Below are 22,782 nucleotides of genomic sequence, written 5' to 3'. Positions count from 1 at the left end.
TCCTCTAATGTATTTAATGGCTCAATGTTATCTGTGAAAGGAATGTCATTGTTACTGTAGCATACAGACATGCAGTTTTAAAATATCTTCGTAGTAATCTCTTTTGAGAATTTAGAATTGTTTTTTGTTTTTAGCTTAGCATATACATGAGCATTTTAATGTGCCTGTGATGCCCAGAAATGCCATCTAGCAACACAGCTCTCTAGGTTTTCAGACATAGGCTATGTTTGGAATGGAATATTACCTGACTACTAACTAATCACTGTGTGCATCAAAGCTGATATAACTTCCAGTTCATCCATCACAACTTAAATGGCAGGGTAAGTAATGGAATACAGCTTCACACAGGTGTATACTACACATTTTGGCAACTAGGACAACTTGGCATCTATGAAATTCACATACTGTGCACTGTATACATACTATATGCAGTGCTTCAGCAACAGTTATAGAATCGAGTAGTATGGTATTGTACAATTCAGAATACATCCATAGCCGTTGTGTCCATTGAAAGTTCTTTGTTTTAGCTTGTTATTATGCTAATGTGAAAGGCTTAAGGAGGATGTGTCTGCTAGACAAGTTGAGACACCTGTTTGATGTTGCAGTTTTGGGTCAATTGATCCGTCTTTTAAGATTGTACCGGATGATCAAGCACACATGTTATTGCTAGAGGCTCATTTGGAAAGGCAGTTTGTCTGGTTTGTCTGTTGTTGTTGTTGTACAGGAATTGGAATTTTGTGTTGTGGTGTGTTAGCTGGTAGCTTTAGTACTGTAGCAAATAATGACTTTGTTACTTTTTGGAAAAGGTAGATTAAGTCACATACAATTCAATGCAAGTTATTTACAGTATTTGTGTTAAATTGTTACCAATTTTCAGATGTAGCATTTCATAAGAAAGTAAAACAACAAAAAAGATCTAAAAATGTTCAAGACCAAGCGATGTTATTCACATGAATTTTATAGCTTTATATTTTTACTTTGTTTTCAGTTGGCTTATTTGGCATTTTTCTCCAAATGCATTTATGAAAAACAGCTGAGACAAAGTAACTTTTTCATAACCGAGAACTTAATTCTCTTATATATTGTTTATGGGGTAGGGCAGTCCACCACTGACCTTCCCAAAACAGCTGAATATTTCACAGAAGACTCTTTAGAAACAAGCTGCACCACACTTAAGTACACACACACACACACACACACACACACACACACACACACACACACACACACACACACACACACACACACACATACACACACACATGCTCTGTCCCTCCCAGACATGCAGCTCTTGTTGTATGGTATTAGGTGTGTTCTGTTCACATTGCGCTCCTTGTGTGTACACACTCTAATATTCACTGACTGTTGGACGTGCCACACAGGGATTAATGTTTGATGTGCCAAAGGTATGGCAGGCCAGGGAACAGGTGTGTTGTTCGTTCGTTTACGTTTCATTTGTTTTTCTCAATTTGTGCTGTCTTTCCTTGAATGAACATTTAAGAAACACTGATGACTATTAGTGACCAGAGACATTAATGGGTGAAGGAGCTAGACCACTTGTAGAAAATTACATAGGAGAAATTTTAACTATGGCAGCTGTAGGAATAGAAGTGCCATCTTTAAAGAGACACATTAACTGGGCTAGCCAGATAAACAGTTTTAATTCCTTTCTTTTTCAGTCTTTCCGCATTTAAGTGAATTAGGAGATGTACTTGTGTATGTATTTTACCTACATGGAAAATATTGCAGCTGCTTAGGGGCGCTACCAAGATGGCCACGAGTGAACTTAGTTGACTTAAATGAACTCTACTTGTGAATAGTTTTTCTTGGTATTTTTGTTTTCATTATGTTGGTTTGGCAAAGCCTTCCCATTATTATTTTACAAACTTTGGTTAAGGGTTTTCAAAATCCTTAATATGAACAGCACTTACAGCTTTCAAGCTTCATCCACTAACCACCAGTCTATCTATGGCTTTTTTACACTGCTGGGAAATAAAAATGTTCTTAAAGCTAATTTTGTAGACTGAATGTACAAACTGTATATGTGGCCGGATCAGATTTTTTTTTTGTTCAGACTGCATTCGTTTTTGCTTGCACAATGGTTGTCATAGTAATGACGTAAACTTGTGCAGGCATTTATGGCCATGTTCACACTAATACATTTTCATTTGAAAACACATTAATTTCACTAAATTTACACCTCTCATCTCTATATCTATCTGTCTATCATTTGTCTGTCCATCCCTGTCTATTCATCTGTCCATCTGTCCATCCATCCACCCATCCATGTCTGTCTGTCTATCTATCTATCTATCTATCTATCTATCTATCTATCTATCTATCTATCTATCTATCTATCTATCTATCTATCTATCTGTACATCCGTTCTTTTGTCAGTCGGTCTGTATACTGTATCTATCTGTCTGTCTTTCTGTCTGTGTGTCTGTCTGTCCATTTATCTGTCTGTCTGTCTACTGTATTTATCACTCTGTCCATACGTCCACTTTTTTAAACTATCAGGCAAGGCTTCAACATCATCTCAAGTTTCTTTTGATGAACTTTTCTAGATCTCTCTGTCTGTTTTGTTCTCTCTGTCTTCTGTGGTCTTGTTAGCTGATTATATACCGCAGTGTGAGCTGGTTGATGTAGTTTGTGGCTCTGGAAGTCTTGTTCCAGAGTATTTTCTCTGCTCATACTCATGTAGCCGCACTAGACCGCAGTGTGATTTGTATTGCTAAGAGAAGAGAGAGAGATTGATGTCACTGTGAGGGTGAGGTGTCATTTAAGATCTGTGGGAGAGTATTGTTGAATTGTTGTATGTTTATATGGAATGCATAATTATTATATAGTAGTCATCGACTGTGAGAGATGCAGAAGCATATAATGAACTTGTTTCTGCTTTGTTGAGCTACTTTTGCTGGTTTTACTTTTAACTTCATTTCATTTTCTCTGTCTCTTTCTCTCCTGCCTTCTTTCAGAGAGGTTAGGTCCAGAGCTAGGCCCCCCTCCCTGTGTGGACGAGGCAGCGAACACATTGATGACTCGCCTTGGCTTCCTACTGGGAGATAAGGTGATCGAGAGGTCTCAAGGGCCACAGTACAGCATGGAGGAGCCCGATGACGCACAGGTGGGCTACTTAACCTCAACTCTTGCTATAAATACAGTATATGTCTACTTAAAAGTGAACTGAGTGCACTAAACTTTTAAACAGAAAGAAATAATAATATAATGAAGACTCTGGCTATATCAGTCATAGAGAAAAGGCTGCTTTATTCTACTCATGGTGCCATGCAGACATTTATCAGCTCAACTATGTTGAGATCATATGACCAGACAGATATTGTTCACTTTATCTATATAAACCCTGTAACTTGATGCTTTTTATAATTTCAGGAAAGGGTAACCAAAATATGTCCGGGTCATATTTAATCCCAAAATCAATAATGAGCAATGTTTTTTTGCAAAAAGTAAAGGGACCGTTAAGATTTTCTTGCCGTGTGTCCGGACATGTCTTTGTTAAGGGAATATTCCTTTAATTCTCCTTTTTCAATTGTATTATCAATGGTGATTCTCATTAGACTCTACTATACATTTTTACTACATTACTGTAATATTACTGTAATACAATTTTTTTTTTATTTTTATTAGAATCAGCATAATTAAAGGCATTACAATTACTACCATGAAGTATATATTTATTATTTTATATTTGATGGTCCTTAAAATAGGCTTCATTTTCTTATTTCCCATTTCCTTCTTTTAATTTTGTTATGAAATATGGCCTGGACATGATCTTTATGTGAGATTCACTCCAGAAGAACTTTAAAGCAGAAATGTAATATTCAAACCTCAGTTCTTTGAAGTGTCAAAAAGGATCTTTCAATCTTGCAGTGAAGAGGCCACATTTGGAATTCAAATGAGTTTACCTCTAATTAGGGAATTACATAAAGACTGCTACTTTACTATTCTGCTCTGTTGATACAGCAGTTTTTAGAATGCAGTCATCTTTTTTCCTCATGTTTGCTTGCAGCATTGAGCTTCGGCACAAGAACCGTTTAAGTGTGCTCTGGCACTCTGATTCCTCTGCTCTGCAGCAGAGATGATTTGTTAGTTACCTTTAAATCCTCCATAGAACAACTTACCTGTTCTATGGGATTTATCAAATTAGATTCTTGTTGCAATCATTATGTTGGTCCACCAGTAATGAAGTTGATCTTAGGCAGGTGAGACAATGAGTTGAGACAAAACAGTTGCACCATGCATAAAATGACATATTTGGAAATATAGGGGTCAATTCATTTGACAAACTTTGCAATTTGAATTGTGATATGAGAAACATGTGCCATGTAATATTGCCGCTGCTTAGCATGTGATGCACTCCTTCACTCGGACCAGAGTGGTGAATGCAGACTATATTTGAAAAAGAACTTTTGCAGTTAGAAGGCCATATTGCGATTTGAGTCTTAATTCAATACATTTCTCAGAGGTCAAAGTTTGCAGGTTTCAAAGCGTTTTTGTATGTTATTTCCATGTCCGTTTTTGTCAAAATTTCATTTCTGGATCTAAACTGAAAAAATAAATTCAACTTGTTCTAGACTAAAAACTTTTTGTTATATAGACTCTATCTGCAGTGGTTTGTGATTGTAGCATACAAATAGTTTAATATACTGGTAATGAATACATTCTATGAGAAGTTGAATTTCTCGTTTAGACTGCAAATATCACGTCTGTAGCGTTGAGGTGATGCGTGACCTTAAATATTTGATTATGTGTTGTGACAGACAAGTAAAGTCTGAAGCTCTACTGCACAAAAACCCCTCTGTGACTTGATTATAACTGCACATGTAAGCATACTGAATGTGTGCAAATGGACTATCAGTGGGCGCAACTCATTTATAGTGAATTACCTCCGTAGTGTTGCATAACTGCAGAGAGCACTGGAGTACAAGAGTATCCTTATTACTCCTGAGCTCAGTGTGTGTGTGTATAGACTGTCTCTCTGACATTAAGCAGTTGTGAGTGTTTTAAAGGTGAGGTGCACTGCCTGTTGTGATCTTTGATGTTAACCGTGGGAGTGGGCAGATTAGCCGTGCCATGCTTCATTATGTCCTGCTTTAGGCCTGAGTGCCACCTAACCTGAACAAACACCAGCTCAGCCTGTCACATAGCGCCACAGTCGCCCAATCATTCAGCAACCAGCAGATGGGGAGGAGAAAGAGGGCTTCCTGCTGTAAGCCTATGGACTTCCTGCGCTGATAGAGATTAATTGGTCCAGTACAAACACAGGCATGCACTGAGGGCAAAGGTTTTGTGTGCAGGATTTAGGAGCCAGTGGGAGGATGAGTCCGTGTTCCACTTTGACCAGCAGTACTGCCTCTCCGCCCGCCTGCAGTCCCTGCTCCACACTCCCTCCAGCAGCTCCGGGACAGGCCGTCACCAGCCCCACATCCACCCTCGAGAGCAGAGACAGCGGCATTATCGGTGAGCGACAGGCACGCTTGCACGTGAATATTCTCAGAAACATACACTGAGATACACTGAGTAGTACTTACAGTACACACATACAGTGGTGCCAAAGAGTATTTAGAAACTCATAGTAAATTTTTTTAATACAAACTTGTATAAGAATAAAGCTTAAATGCTAAGATTTAAGTAATTCATTTTAGGAAATAACTGTCAAATGTTTTAAAAGATCAAAATCACAGCCAAGATTTGAAGTCAGTTCAGTCACACTTAAAAATATATGAATGCCAAAAACTAGGTGGCATTTGTTTGAAAGAAATATTCTCACAGAAATTCTAGCTGAATTTCCTTTTGTGTTAAATTCACACAAAAAACATTGCAGATATGAATCAATGAGCTGGAATGTTCACAGTTTTGACACCCTGCATTTTTATGCTTATTGCCTTGTGTTCCAGCCACCTTGACCAGTTACTCAGAGCCCACGAACAGGAGTAGAAAGCACAGCGATGGCTCTCGAGGCAGCAGCCTGAAGCTCTGGCACTCACACAAATCTACACTGGACTCCGGTCTGTACCGTGTGGACGAGAATATGGCCGCTTCCACCTACAGCCTCAACAAGATCCCTGAGCCAAGCTCCACCCACTATTCCTCTCATCCCACCCCCCTCTACCTCATGCCCCGCCCAAACTCTGTGGCAGGTGAGTTTTAAGCCCCACCTCCTCCTGGAACCTCTGGTTGTGGATGTGTGTGGCACTTTCCATGGATAGGGTTCAAAAAATGGCTTGAAACTCCAAGTATTACTTTGTATACTTGTTTCAACTTATACATCAATACTTATACTGTATAGTTATATAACTTATACTGTATAGTAATATGGTTAGTGAAAGTTGGTGCTTAACCTTCAGAAAATGTTGATCATCAACCTGTCAAAAAAAAGAAAGAGAGAAAATTATATGTACTGACATATCTAAATACAGTTCTAAATAGGGCTGTTGATTTAACAGGTTAATTTTGTGCGATTATATAAAAAAATAACGCGTAAAAAAAAAAAACAATTAATCATGTACCTGGACTGTAATAAGGAATATTGCTTCTATCTGAGCAATTCAAGCATGGTGTACCACCTCTTTTCTCCAGGGGGCAGTAAGCAAAACTCGCTGTATATGCAACGCGCAGCTAATACAGACAGAGAACAAACCGCATTAGACAGACAACACAAGATGAGAACATATGGCAAACCACGAGTCTCAGAATAACACTAAAACGGTTTAACTTGCGCCGTTCTAAACAACCATAGTCGTAAAAAAACATGCAAAATTAGGTTAAAAGGCCGTATTGGACGGTGTTTAGTGTATGTGAAAAGCGCTGTTTTTTTATGCTGCTTGGCATATGACGGCATAAAAAATGAAATTTTGCACAAAAGCAGCGCTTTTTACATAGTTTTTTTATGTGGTATAATGAGCCCCGCCTGCTGGTTTTTACAGCCAGTAAAGTTTGAGGTGTTCTCATCCAATCAATGATTAACTGAGACAGGCTAGATCAGTTCACTGCTGCAGGTTATTTCTACAAAAGTGCACTGGAGATGATTTTATAAGAAGAGATTATATATATATATATATATATATATATATATATATATATATATATATATATATACACATGACATTTTGAACTCAGAAAACTGTACACAGAGGAAATTATAATAAGATGTATTATTCAAATAATGGGTTATCACCTGTAGGTAATGTATTCATCTTATTAATGATTGTTATTGATAACATCAGTACTGTTTGTGGTCGGATGAGGACACTATGCACCTGTGATCTTTTCTCTAAACTGGTAGAGTTTGGATGGGAGAGTTTCTGGGATATCTCCGCAGCCATCTGCGATGCACAGAGTATATTACGTAAGTGTTGCTCACACTTTTTGATCTCTCATTTCTAAAATTGTGCACTTACGTCTGCTATTTTAGTGAACGAGGGGATATGGGACGATTTCGGACATAGCAATGGTCTATTTGTAGTAAATTGCCATTGTTATTTTTACTGTATGAAAGAGTTAAATTTTTTAACAAAACATTATCATATTGGCATATTGTGATAACTTATCACATATGAAGGCATATTATTATATCAAAAGAATATGAACATGTGTGACGGGGCAGAGGGTGGGGCCGGGTCGTGATTCTACACATCCAGCCCCTTATCAGGCTAATCAAGCCTCCGAGAGGGATAAAGGCTGACTACGGACGGTGGTGCGACATAGAGAGAGCTTTTACGGGCAGCTGTCCGTCATATGTGTTTGTGTCTTTTGGTTTAAGTTCTTATTAAAAATCGTATTTATATTATATCAAGCTGGTTCTCACCTCCTCCTTTCCATAACTCCCATTAATACCTTTACACTGGTGCCGAAACTCGGGAAGGAGGAGGGCTATGCCGTAGTGGAGTTCTCCCCGCTACATCCACCCCATGGAGCAGCCGCGGCCATCTGCTGGGGGATGGAGGAGCCCGGCCGCCTGGAAGCGGAGGAACATGGTTGTATGATTTTAACAGGCCAAAATCAAAATTTTCATTCTACGTTAAATTCATGTTAGATAATAGTTAACTTATCTAATAGTTCTCACAACAAAGAATATGGGATTTGTGCCTCTGAAGCTTTAAAAATGGGACACCAAAATGTACCGTATTCATGGAAAATGCCTTGAGAAATGTTGTGCATCTTTTTTTATCATCATGATTGTGCTTTCCTTTTGTCCTACTCAAACATATAACATTGTTGCTCCTTGGGAAACAGCTTCCTGTGGCAAATCCCCAAAACACAACAAAAGATGTTTTGAAGTCATGTTGACCGCTAAACCATGTCCTGGTAAATACACACCAATCTGATAACACCATTACAGCATGACACATACATTTCCCTCTCTTCAAAGCCATTTACGCCCAAATAAATCTTTCAAGTACGTTTGCTTGCAGCCACTCAGCGCCATCAAATTGCAATGAGTGACAAAAGCAGTTCAGGTCGTGGACTAAATGCTTTCAGTCTGCAGTGCCGGGGATGGCATTAACAGGAGATACTGTAAGAGGCATCTAATAGCGATGATAATGATGAGCCTTCTGGAATAGCGCTCCCTAAAGTAAATGCTAAATCTGTCTGATGATGCTGATATGTCTCTTACATAACACAGTGCCTCTTCATTGCTGGCTGAGTATGTTATTGTCCAAGTAATCAGCATTGTTGTATTTATGAGAAGTTTTTAGGAGAGAAAGTAATGAGTAATGGTTATCTTAAAGAAAAGTGGCTTTCAAAAGGGCAAGTGATCTAAAAGATTATTTGTTAATGAAGAAAGTGTGTGGCATTCACACTTGGTGATCGTGAGTGATGCAGTTGCGCCCAACTCTGGCGGCGACATGAATCGTGTTGCAAATCTGACTGCAGCAAGCTGTTTGAAATGGCCTGTAAAATATACAGGGGGAATTCACTGATGATTTTGTGACACTGATTTTATTAGTGGGTTGTTTTCATGTGCTGTCTTTGTTGTTTTAGCACCTTTTTCACAAAAGGAATAATGCATATTAGGCAACAGCACAAACATGCCCAGAAATTTGGGACTGAACGCAATAGAGAATGACAATTCCCACTCTTGCAGGTTAGCTGTGCAAAATTGCTCAACCACTGTGATCCAGACACCTGAATTGGCTCCTTAAAAAGTTGAAAGTGATTGAAGCCTTATAAAAGGAGATAAACACAGAAAAGATGTTTGTGTAAGCTAAAAAGAATGACAATTACATTATATGAATGCTCACGGTGCAGCATTATGCCAGTGCATATAGCAGCTGGTTTAACTGGATTGTGGGTGTTTTGGGAATAATATGTAGAGTGTTGCAATCTCGACTGACATGGAGGGCCTTTTGGAAATACTTCAAGTGACCACATCTATGGAGGTGAATCTTTCCACCCTGATCACAAGAATGGAAGAGGTTGAAAAGCGAATCGAGTCTCTGGAAGCAGCTGCCCAACAGTGTGATCGAAAGATGCAGTAGCTACTTTTTTTGTTCTGCCACAATGTCTACCGTTAAACCTAAAAGAGGAATTACATTAAAATTCTGGAAATATATTCAGCTCATTAGGTGGTCTAGGTCACAGACAGCAATGATTGTTTCTTCAGTTCGGGCAGTGCTGGTAGTAATTGTTTGAGCAGATGTACTCATTAAACATGTATCGTAACGTGTCTTTTTCATAAGTCTACCAGAATCACAATGAGATAAATCTCCATGGTGGCCGCCTGGTTCTCTTTTCTATACTCAGCCTGAAATAATGCAGGGCTTAACACAATCTAAGAGTATTTGAGCGAGCAGAAGTAATAAAGGTGTATGTTTTCTTACATTTAAAATTACCATGTAATTTCAACTTAAATACGTCAAGGTAGAGGGAACCAAACTGAATCAAGTAAACCTATCTTGTCAAAATAATTCAAATGAACTAATTTAGTGATATACTGGCTAGTTACAGAACATATTAGCATGCTAAACACATGCTCGTGGGAAGCACTACTGAGTGCAATATGAGTCACTATGCTATGGTTAATAAAGCAATTGCTCAATGAATAAAGAAAAATGTAGAATACTAAATATGCTCCTCAACCTAAGCTCAAGCCCCACTTCACCATGATGGTAACCCCCAAATCTACAACGTAATAGAAATCCGGAATCACGTAACGCTATGCAGACTAGTGGCGAGCTCCGATACACTCTGCTACAGTTATCCTTTCAATCAATATTACTTTTAAATTGTTTAACTTGGGGCAAATATTTTGGGTAGCCTTACACATGCTTCTTACAATAAGTTGCTGAAACATTCAATACTGAAGTCAGGTTTGTAGGCCTCATTGCTTGCCCATGCTTTTTCAGTTCTGTCCACAAATTTTCTATTGGATTGAGGTCAGGGCTTTGTGATGGCCACTCCAATACCTTGACTTTGTTTTCCTTAGCCATTTTGCCACTACTTTTGGGGTATGCTTGGGGTCGTTGTCCATTTGGAAGAACCATTTGCGACCGAGCTTTAACTTCATGGCTGATGTCTTGAGATGTTGCACAGTTCTGATGTAGTACATTTCACAAATGTTGATATTCAGATGAACTCTCAAGATTAAACGTCAATGGCTTTTTCAAACAAAAATGTATTAGACCACATTCACACTAATCCGTTATCATTTGATAAATTCGTTTTCAGTTTCCTAGTGTCATTGCTTTACAAAGTATGCAGTAATGCATTTTTTAAACGCTCTGTTTTCTGTAGAGAAAAACACAATTTTAGTGTGGATGAGAGGCAAATATGTAGCAAAATGAAAGCGTTTTCAAGCGGAGGATGAATGCAAACTGATGACAATAGTGAGGTAAGGGATTATGGGTGAGAAATGGAACCAGAGAGATGAAGATAAGATGAAGGGAGAGGTTTTTGCTGGGATGCAGGGAGAAGAAGAGGGTGCAGTGGGGTGCAGAATAATGCCGGCTTCGGATTGGCTGAGCTCCCATGGTGGAGGAGGTCAAAGCTTCAGGCTTTAACCAGCTCAAACCCGCCAAGCGCACTGCCAAATTCTCAACTGCACAGAGAGAAAGAGACTGGGGAGTTGAAGAGGTGTGAATGGAAATAGGGAACCGAAGATTATGTAATGTTGTAGAGGTATTATGTAGTGTATAGTTGAAAAGAGATACTGAAGAAGATATACTGAATACATGATAATGCACTAATTAGAGGTTTCTAGAAGAGAATAAAAAAGAGGCAAAACTATGTTTTATAAGTATGATGTAACAACCTGAGCATAAAGGGATAGTTCACGGCATAAGTAAGAATGCTATCGGGTTTGGAGTAAATGATGACAGACATTTCATTTTTGGGTGAACTATCCTTTCAACTCAAGGTAAACTAAGCCTGGCTGTGTTCCCTGGCTGCATAATTTCCATTGTATTTGTATTTTCTTTGATTGCATAATGAGGGTATATGAAGTCAATTAAGAGCGGCTCAACCTGACTCAGCGTGATTGTAATGTACTGGAAGGCACTCGTGAGAATAGAACATCTGTAATTCCCTTCTACAGCTGCTGTAATTGCTTGTTTTCTAGTCTCACTGCATGTCTCATGCCACACAGATCCTGATTGCACATGAGTCCACATGCAGTTTCTGGGAATAAGATGCACCTGTGGCATTGCACTCACACAAACACACGCACACACTTTTTCACACACTCAAACTCAATTTCAAAGTATTACCTCCAAACAAGACTATCTTGTCACATACACGTAAACACACACACACACAGATAACACTCAGACTTAAACATCAATTTCAAAGAAATATTTTTTCTGGGGAATGGTTTCTATTTCATCTGATGCACTCACCAAGACATCCACTTGCACAAAGTCCTTTTGAGGAGAAGCCTTGAGCACTGTGGAATGTGTTATAGCTGTCAGAAATAACAATTGAATTGAAAATAACACAACCTCCCTCTCAAACACCCAGAAATATCTCTCATGGAAAATTGCAGACCTGTGATGTGTGAGCACAGGATTTGTGTTACAGTAGTGACAAGGTCTGTTGTGAATATTACATCATAATATAATGATAATATTATTAATAACAAAAACAACAATATTATATCAAAATGTTAGTACTGTAATATTTAATAGCTTGCTGGGTTACAAAATAACAATAGTGTCATCGGAAAGTGGATTTAAGCCGCGGTCACACTGCATTTCACAAACGTTTTACAAAACTTTAATTTCTAGTGAGAAAATAAAATAATTTTGAAACACGCAAACATAACCCTATAACGCTGTGTATCAAATATGAAACATTTGAAAAGCTCTTGTTTCACTCTCTGTTCAAGCTAAAAAGCCAAAAAAATGTATATTGTGTAAGTTTCACATGTTTATGGCACCATCTAGTGGTTATTTGTGAAAAAAGTGGGTTCAATGTTTCCATCGATCTATTTAAAATAGCAAGGGACTTGCACGAAAAGTGACTCTTATGTTGCAATAAATGACAGCTTATTTTAATTGAGTATTTGCTGAATATAATATAAGCAACTTGTTGCATATTTATTGAAATTACATGTATCAAATACAGCGGGCTTTTGTGGTATATCTCACAATCACCATTACATTACATTCATGCCCCCCAAAAAAGAATAAATAAATAAATATATAAAAATCTGAACTTTGAAAATTCGGACATATCTGACATCTGACTTTTATAAGATATATTTATATTTGTTCTGTCATTCTAAAGATTTCATTATTTTACATTCCAAGCTATTATGATGTCATCTTGGAATAAGTTCCTGAGATCCAGGAAGTTTGACTATTTCCCTTTTTTAAATGTCATTATAGTGTTTGGTGCATAAAATACATATGATTAAAAAAATTAAAGAATATTGAGAATAAAATATATATATTTTATTAATATTGTATTTGATGTGCTGTGATACATCAACTGCACTGTGATACATTTTAATCCATATTTATAGGCCAAAGAAAGGAAGTTTTCATTGCCAAACTCTCAAACATTTGGTATCTCTGAAAAGCCCAGTAAGTCCTCTGATAATACCCCAAGATTTACCACTGTAGCTTGTATGGGCTAAGACAAACTTAAATAACAAATGTCCTAATAAAAATGAATTGCTGGGCCTCAGGAGAATGAAGACCTTAAAAGCCTGATGTATCAAATATGATACATAAAAAAAGCATATATATATATATCCGGTTTCACTTGAAACGATCTTGAATGGCAAATGTTCCTGTTTCCAGGGACGGATTATGACTAGCAAGGGCCACATGGCCAATTTTCTTTTAGGGACCCCTCAGTCCAATTATCTTTTAAAGTTGAGATCTATGAAATCAATTTTCATTGATTTAAGTCTCTTTAAATACCTGTTCTAAATTTACAGTTAGATTTATTCAAACACACAGCACAGATGTGGTAAAGAAACCACTCAACCGAAACACATTAGCTGAACAGCCTCTGTTCTTAAAGAGACAGTACCATTTTAGCATTTGTTATACGTAATATAAATTCAATGTAAATACTACAAATTATGCACACAAAATGAATATATTTAAAGGGGCCATAATAAAATATTAAATATTTTAACTTTATCAGACACTTTAAATATTGATGAATTTAACAAATACAGTAGGCTCTTACAGTATCTATGCAAGGGTTTGGGGAAATTTGGCAAAGAGTTCAGGCAGTTCTGGCTCACGCTGTTATATCTTTTTTTTAACTCATCTGAATGATGGGGTGTATTTCATTCAGAAGATATTATCGCTACACCCTATTACCTTCAAAGACTTTACCCTCAATTGTGAGAACTTTGAAGGGCTAAAAGGTGTTGGGAATTTCCCCATTTTTGGGGAAATTCTGTTTGGAACAACACTACAGATTGGCTACCATTATTATTCTTACATTGAAAAGCTCTACTAAAGCATCATTTAAGCTCCAAAAATCCCCTAGACAACATTGACAGAATAATTAAATGTGCTTTAAGTCTGTTTGGAATATTCGTAATTTCAAACTTTAGCTGTCAACTTTGCACACAAGCCATTTAATCTGCTTTAAAATCCTCTCTTCTTTCTTTCTTTCTGTTAAACTTGTAAAAAATATCTAACTTCAAGCATTTTAAACTATTTTAAACTTTCAGACAAGGTTTTGTCAAACCAACATTATAGTTTGTCTCAAAAAACTTTATGTATCTAATTTAAAGGGGTCATATAATGCCATTTTTGTACAAGTTAATATGAATCTTTAGAGTCTAAATGAAAACTTTGTAATATACTTTTATTAAAAATTCTCATTAGTATTTTAAGAAAACACTAATTTTTCCTGCTCAAAAACAGCTCTGTTTTCAGCACGCCGTTTCAGAGCATATGACTTTAAATGATAATGAGCTTTGGTCACCCCGCCCCTCTGTTCTGGAGTTATTCTTCGTATAACTGTTTTTTTGACATTACTTCTTAATCAGTAACATACAAGTAAACCAGATGTAACTTAGTGTTACCATGTTAACTGTAACACCTGCGTACACAGTTTTTAATAACACAATAACCATAATGCGTTGTTCATTATAAATGTGGGATTATGAATTATATTGAGAACGTCGTAACGTTATGGAAAACATGCCGTAATGTACCCTGAGTGTAAACATTAGCCACATTCATTGTGAGGCGTGCAAGCGATTTGCAAAGATTAATATAAAGGTTAATAAAACGTTACACTTACTACTTCTGGAGGTGCAGAGGGAATATAAATAGTTGGTACCGAATCTTTTTTCAGCAGCAGCTTCTTAGCAAACCAGCTTTATACTGACCCTCGTTTATAAAGCAGTCTGGTGAAAAATGATTCGCACAAACATGAACACATTGACGTTGCTCGTGGGGAATATTCCCATCGTAAACAAAACTCAGCCACTGCGTCTTCAGCGGTTCAGATTTAGGAACATCAAAATGACTGCTGTGTTCGTTATTACACCGAAGAACAGAACACCACAATCGCTTAGGCGCCATTCTGCTCCAGTGTATCAACAATGATGACGGACTATGATTGACAGCTCGCTCACGAGCGAGGGCAAGTCTGTGTTGAAACACTGCTGTCAATCAACAATCCTGGGAGGGGCGTCCGACTGTGTGATGTCACACGGTCGAACGGCTCGATTTGAGGCAGGGGAAAATATATAAGGAGATTAAAACAAAAACACTGGATGGATTTTTATCATAATAGGATGGTTGTGTACAGGCACAGCCAACACACATTTCAGTACAATCAACTTGAAAAAGTGCATGTACCATTATATGACCCCTTTAATCAGTACTTTTGAACCACACAAAGTAAATATCTATATTTTCTTTTCCCCCCAACTACCTAAGCCAAGTTAATTTTTTTTTAATTTAGGGCAAACATACAGTTCTAGCACTGAATAATATAATAAACGTTTTTGTTCAAAAGCCCTTTTATACAAAGAATAAAGCTTAACCATATAAAGCCTAACATATGAAATAATAGTAAGAACATTGCATGAATTAAATACATACTAATTTTGAAATATCAGTAACAAGATAAACATTATTATTAATTTTACTTTATCAAAATCAGCAAAGATTTCACATAAAAAAGATGAATGCATTAAAATATGAAGGTAGCTATTTTTTTAATTATTTTACAAGGTCTTGTACTTCCAGAAGAGAATGTAAACTTAACCTGGCAGTGTTATAAGATTAACTACAAGAGTAGCTACATTTTTTTTATTAGAAACAGGAAACCAAAGGGTCCTATAAGAGGGCTTGGGGCCCTCATAGTCACAGGGTCCTGTTGAGTGGGCCTTGTATAAGCTGTGGATCCACATATTTAAGCATATACAAACATGTTTTCAAAGTTGATGGGTCACGAGACCTTGTAGCCATATTTTAAGTACTTAGAAATATTTTTCATGTCATTCATACGTTTTTGAAGCCTTAAAAGGAAATCACATATCCCTATTTTATTATTTGATTTACATGTATATTTCAAGTTAACTGTGTAAAAACGATTTCTTAAGGTGTATGAAGCACACATGCAGAAAAAAGCACATCTTAAGAAATATCACAATTTATATGACAATTAATCATGAAAGCCCTTAAAGAGACAATTAATCATCGTAGCCCTAAAAACAGACAAGTAATTGTCATAATCACAAATATTTGTTTGACAATTAATTGTCAGCCAAATTTCATAATCGTGGCCCTAGTTAAAACTATGCGTTGCATTGACTTAGGTCGCACATCTGACTTTATAATATAGTTGCAAATCTTAGTCTTTATCATTGCATTACAGATATTTTAAATGGGCAAGGTGTTTTGTCAATCTTTATTCAGTGAAATGGTAAACCAACTTAGTCTGGTCTTGTCCTTGCATTATAATATGGTATATATGTATCTACCAGAGGTTAGTTAATCATGTCCTAAAGGGATTAGGACTATAATCACTGGCTTCCAGTAATGGCCATCCACACACTCACTGACTTCCTCTATCCTCTGCGTATTCGAGTCCGTCACTTATCACCAGAGCTTATACTGTGCTTATGTCATATGCCGGAACTCGACTCTCTTGTGAACATGCGGACAGCCGTTACTGGAAGCCAGTGATTATAGTTTATAAAGATATAAATATGGATATTTTTCTTATAAAAACACATCGCTTCACTTCTGAAGGCCTTTATTAACCCAATGGAGCCTTATGGATTACTTTTTTGATGGATGGATGTGCTTTTTTGGGCTTTAAAATCTAAGGTACCATTCACTCCCATTATAAAGCTGGGAAGAGCCAGGATATTTTTAATATAACTCCGATTGTGTTTGGCTGAAATAAGAAAGTCATATACACCTACGATGGCTTGAGGGTGAGTACATTATGGGATAATTTTCATTTTTGGGTGAACTAACCCTTTAATTTCTATATGCAGATAAATTAATTGCAATTAATCACATATCTAAATGTTTACTTTGTTATATACGTATGATATATGATTAAATAATTATATTAAAAATAATTCTAATATATATTATAAATCGAATAATTCAGATAATTAAACTGCATTACATTATTGTGGCAGACAAGTTAAACATTGATAAAGAAAAAAGTGGCTTTTGAAGACAATATATTGTTTATTTCAATATTATTGAACATAACCCAATCTTCGGCCTACAGTTCACAGCAATCCATTCTGCAATTTAATTCATCAATCTGTCCAAGATAGATTTAATATAAGGGCATTTCTAAGGACACGCATGCATCAGATGGATGCTTTTGGAGCATCTTGTTGTGTTATGTCATAAACAGCATTTTTAGGTCGCTGTGTCAAGTCAAGCGTAGTTAGAAACATAAAAAAACACGACCAATGCCATTGGAATTGCACTCCGTCCAGCTGTGTTTGAACTCAAGAAGGTTTTGCTATTGTTATTGGCAAGCAAGCCTGAGTGTGGTTTGTTCCCTGTACAGCTGGATGTTGTCTATACAGCAGGAGTTTGCTTACTGCCCCCTGCTGAAACATGAAGGTGGTGCTTCAATCTTGAATTGCTCCGGTAGTAGGAATATTTCATATTATGGTCCTGGGGCATGATTCATTTTGTCAATTTGTTTAAGACGTTATTTTTTAAATAATCAATTGCACTGAATTGCACATTAAATTGACAGCCCTAATATAAATATAAAGCAGCCGTTTTACATTCTCAATTTCATTTAGTTTAATGAGCTATAACAACAGCAGTGCTGTGCAAACATCACCAATAAGACAACATCAGTTGATCTTAAGTCTTTAATTCTGATTTCTCTAACTCCCATTATTGTCTTCTGTCCCTTTAGCCACCAGTTCAGCCCACCTGGAGGACCTGGCCTATTTGGATGAGCAGAGACATGCCCCCCAGCGTACCTCCCTGCGTATGCCCCGACAAAACATGGCCATGGGCCGCTCCGGGCAGGACCTGAGAGGTGAGTAGCATCCTGTGTATCGTTTAGCAGTTTAGCTTTGTTTTACAGCACCCTGAATCTTTCTCCATGGATACTAGCTTACAAGAACAGTTGGGTTCAAAAGTCTGAGTCCACTTACAAAAATACTTATCTTTTGCATTTTTTTTTTCATTAGAAATTATATTATCATTATATCAATGTGAGTTCAAATTCAAATTTTAAAACATACATGAATTCCAAAATACAAGTTTTCCAAAATGTAAGGTCATAAATAGTCTTAAATATCTTAAATGTTTCAACAAGTCTTAATTTAAAGAGGTCTTAAATTTAGTGATGGAAAGACAGGAATCGTGATATGACCTAATGTGATTATGAAACTTCAAAAGAGTACGATCTAATTAAATAAATGCTTGCGCTACGTCCTTTAGAGTGAAAACGTGGCACTGATGTATTTCAAGCTTGTGAGTGTTTCCAGCTTTTGCAGAGATGTCCGAAATCATTAGACATATCAGAAATTTATGACAAGCAATTCCTAATGATCAACTGTTGATGATGATGATATAGTGCTGAGGAAATATGACAATGTTTTCTTTTAATTGTTTATATGTAATGTGTTGTAGATTATTGAAGGAGTGCATATTTTTTTAGAAACAGGGAAGGGCTTACATTTCAAAATAACAGTCCCCGGTGTATTATAGCCTTTAAAGTTAAATGTTTCGCGCTATGTATAAAAAAATATTCTCCCACTGGTTATTAGTATTTTACAGGTTTAAATTAGATTTTGAATCCAAATTTTCAATGTGGTCTCAGAACCCCAATTAATTTGATTTGATGTCAAAATGTGCCCATAGATCACTCCATCTTTGCCCCAAACAATATGAGGCCTCAATTTCTCATTCATCTGTCTTAACCTTTCTTCCTCTCACGGTCAGTTACACTTCATCTTTTCCATTCAAATATATTTGTACGAGGCTAGGTTGTGTCCCATTCTGCCCTTTGTCTCTGTGTGTCAGTGTCAGTGTCCCCACTGAGATTAACCACTCTAGAGAACTACACACACAGATAAAGGAAGCAGAAAGAGATTTAAAACAGACATTATGTCCACTGGGTAAGGACACAACTCTCACCCTTCTCATCCTTTACCTTCATCTGCTAATTAGAAAACAAGAGGCCTTGGTGTGTCCTAATATCATCCATTTCCCCTGTCATCCACCCATACACACCACACTCACACACTGCTCAGTCAGTGATGTAGAGCTGTGTTATTCCTGCTGGTCCGGTCAGCCACTCGCACCTGTCGAATAATTAAAACAGCAAAAACACTGTGCATCCAGATAGCGAAGGTAACTCCACTCAAAACATGCTACAGCATGTTATTTAATATTGCCTTGAGGAACGATTGTCCTGCCCACCACTAGCCTTCAAAGGAATGTTCCGGGTTCGATTCAAGTTAAATGGATAGTTTAAATGGATAGAAGCCAAAAAGGAAAATTCTTTCATCATTTACTCACCCTCATGTTGTTCCAAACCTATGTGACATACTTTCTTCTGTGGAGCACAAAAGGATATGCTAGGTAGAACGTTAGCCTGAGTCACCATTTGCACTTTGCCTCTTTTTCCCTTAAAAATTAAAGTGAATGTTTATAACTGGTTGCATATGTTATTTCTAAGAGTAGGTATTACCACCCAGATATCATCTCAGAGATGTCTGTGTTAGATATTTTCTTCTGGAAAGCATAATTTAAATAACATCTGCTAAACATCTTAAAAGATCAGGTTTACAAACATTCTAAATCATAAACGTCTCAAAGACATCTGTTGAATGTCTTATTGACATCTGAGAGGAAACATCTTATAGATGAGCAAACAACGTAAACAATACATCTTCCAGATGTAAACAAACACATCAAACAGATGTCTGGGAGATGTGCGTGTTCTATCAGGGCATGCTATTATCTTGATAGTGTCCAGAGAATCATGTTTTTTCCATCATATATTTTATGGAATTACCAGTTGGTGTAGCAACCATTATAACTAAATTCGCTGCCCTCCAACTTTTTAAGAACTAATCATTATTATTTTTTAAGAGATTAAAAAATCCTTTGCTTGGCTGCAGTTTGAAAACAAAAATTGTTGCTGGCTGTACAAAACAACAACTTTAGGACCAAAAAGGTGTCTCTGCTAAACGGCCTATGGTAGCCTTTATCCCTTGCTCGCCATCACGTTGATTGGGGTCCGGGCGTGTGTCATTCCGGCCCAGCCCCACCCTCCTCCACGCTACAATGGGATAACAACTGGTCATTCGGTTCATTCAGGTAGTCAGCTGACTTCATTTTATTGCTGCATAATGTTGCTGAGCCTAGACCTGACCAACTGAAGCAAACCTAGATCATAACACTGCCTCCAGAGGCTTGTCCAGTGGGCTCTATGCATGCTGGTGCATCGCTTCATTTGCTTCCCTTCTTACCCTGACGACCATCGCTTTGGAATAGGGTAAATCTGGACTCATCCGACCACATTACCTTTTTCCATTGATCCACAGTCCAATCTTTATGCTCCCTAGCAAGTAATTTTTTCGGATTGTCCTCACTAACTTTCTTGTGGTCACACAGCTGTTTAGTCCCAATCCTGTAAGTTCTCGTCACATTGTGCATGTGGAAATGCTCCTACTTTCACTATTTATCATAGCTGTGAGTTCTACTGTCTTTTTTTACAATATGACATCACCAAGCATTTCAGTGATCTCTGATTATGATCATTCAAGATTTTTTTCTGACCCTTTTTCTTCCGTTAAGCTGACGGTTCACCACTATCCTTCCAGGTTTTACATAATGCCATGGACAGTTCTTTATCCAATTCCAGTGATTTCAGCAATATCCTTAGTTGTTATCTTTGCCTGTTGCAGGCCAATAATTTGCTTCTTCTGAAACACAGTAACATCTTTTCCACGACCACAGGATTGTCTTCCGACATGGTTGTTTAAGAAATGAGAAGCTACACACCGCATCAGTTAGTTTTAATAGAATTGTTGCCATGCAGCTTATACATATTAATCACTGCAATAATGATCCAATCATAGGCTCTTAAGTATCTGCTTATTTAAATCCAAACACCAGGCAGGCGATCGATCGCTGGATAATAGCTGTGGAGAATAGCGTGAAGCCTCCACATGCACTGTTTCTCTGATAAACGTGATAAAATGCTGGTATTGACGGTCTCAGACATGGAGGCAAATGAGATTCATCCTCTGCCACCCGGATAGAGACGAGTCACTACGCCACCACGAGAACTTGGAGTGCTTAGGAATTGGGCATTCCAAATTGGGGAGAAAAGGGGAGAAATTATTACAAATAATGAAAAGAAAGAAAATTAAGTGCATGTGCTTTTAAGAGCATACACTTGAGCAGATAGGGTGTGGATTCCAATCGCAAGTGATCCTCCCTATGGCCTATACTCTCTCGGAACTGCAGAGCCCTTGAAGTGTTTACTCTGAAGGAAACATGGCATTACTGTATGAATGTACCCTTCGCTAACAGTCTTGTGGAAGAGCCCTCCGAGAAAATATTCATTTTCTCACTTATGTTTTGAACAAGCTTTCAAGTGGCATCCCCTCCCGCTCGAGTGCCCATCAAAGAAGCAAAAACATTTCGTTTTTTATTCGCCCCGCAGCATCGAAGCACCTTTACCCCAGACGAGTAACAGGTCAGATAAAAAGTCCACTGCATGTATTGTGTTGTAAGTTCATCAAAATAATAATACTCGATTGCTTCCGCATTTCTAGCATTGTGCACCACTAGTGTAGACAGATTTATTAATTATAATGGGAGCAGATGCGTCGCTTTCAGAGATATAAATTAAATTCATATTCTATAGAATATTAACATAAACTGAAGGAGCTGTCAGGTTCAGCCAAAGCCAGTTTGGTTTTGTTGAAACCAATAATCCATTAGACTAATCACTTTCAGAAAAATACCATTAGGCTACCACAGTATCGATGCATATTACAGAGACTGCGTAAGGGCACCAACTCCCTAGGGGTGCACCATCATACCCAACGGGGGGCACCAGAAACACCACCAGTTGCCTTACTCACATGTTATTCAAGTTATTCAAGGACCCTGTTGCATTGAATGTAGTCTGAACACAGTCGATCGCCTCAGACTCCCACTTTCTCTTCACGCCTTAACACTGTGCACTATGTTACGTGGGTAATACCATGGTATTGAATAATTGATCATGTTCATATTTCATGACTCCAATGCACTTTAAAAAATACTATGGGTTTACTATGACATTACATAAACATGGGGTTATCACAGACCATGTCTGAAAATAAATAAATAAACAAGTGTATTACCAAGTGTATTACCATGGTGCTTTTTGTGAGAAATATAACAGAATAGACTATTACTTGTGATAAAGGAAAAATATGTACAGTATATACTGAATATACAAGAAAATGGATAAATACTCAAAAAGCAAAGAAATTAGTTAAGTATTTATAATTACTACTCATTAAGAAAAAAATCTGTGCCATTTTTTTTTATCCTTCTACCCCTGTCGCTGCTGATGACACTGCTGTGCACGTCACTGTAGTCAGGAGCTACAGTTAATGTTCACATCAGCCAAAAAAATTTAATCTCAGAGATATCGACCTTGGCATGATTGTTGGTGCCAGATGGGCTGGTTTGAGTATTTCTGTAACTGCTGATCTCCTGGGATTTTCACATATAACTGTCTCTAGAGTGTATAGAGAATGGTGCCAAAAACAAAAAACATCCAGTAAGCGGCAGTTATGTGGATGGAAACACCTTGTTGATGACAGAG

At 37.4% G+C, this 22,782-nt stretch overlaps 1 protein-coding gene across 4 annotated transcripts in view; it reads left to right on the top strand.

Annotated features, from left to right (window-relative positions):
* The window catches only part of LOC127633782 (protein TANC2-like), a 203,351-nt gene that overhangs the window by 144,853 nt on the left and 35,716 nt on the right, over positions 1 to 22,782 (top strand). For all 4 annotated transcript variants that reach the window (XM_052113089.1, XM_052113091.1, XM_052113090.1 and 1 more), the window contains exons 5-8: positions 2,979 to 3,127; positions 5,319 to 5,481; positions 5,919 to 6,161; positions 17,851 to 17,976. In XM_052113089.1, coding sequence (XP_051969049.1) covers positions 2,979 to 3,127; positions 5,319 to 5,481; positions 5,919 to 6,161; positions 17,851 to 17,976 — 681 coding nt within the window. The remainder of the gene's footprint in view (positions 1 to 2,978; positions 3,128 to 5,318; positions 5,482 to 5,918; positions 6,162 to 17,850; positions 17,977 to 22,782) is intronic.

The sequence above is a fragment of the Xyrauchen texanus genome, chromosome 40, assembly GCF_025860055.1.
Source record: "Xyrauchen texanus isolate HMW12.3.18 chromosome 40, RBS_HiC_50CHRs, whole genome shotgun sequence".
NCBI lineage: Eukaryota > Metazoa > Chordata > Actinopteri > Cypriniformes > Catostomidae > Xyrauchen > Xyrauchen texanus.
This window is presented reverse-complemented; position numbering and strand designations above follow the sequence as displayed.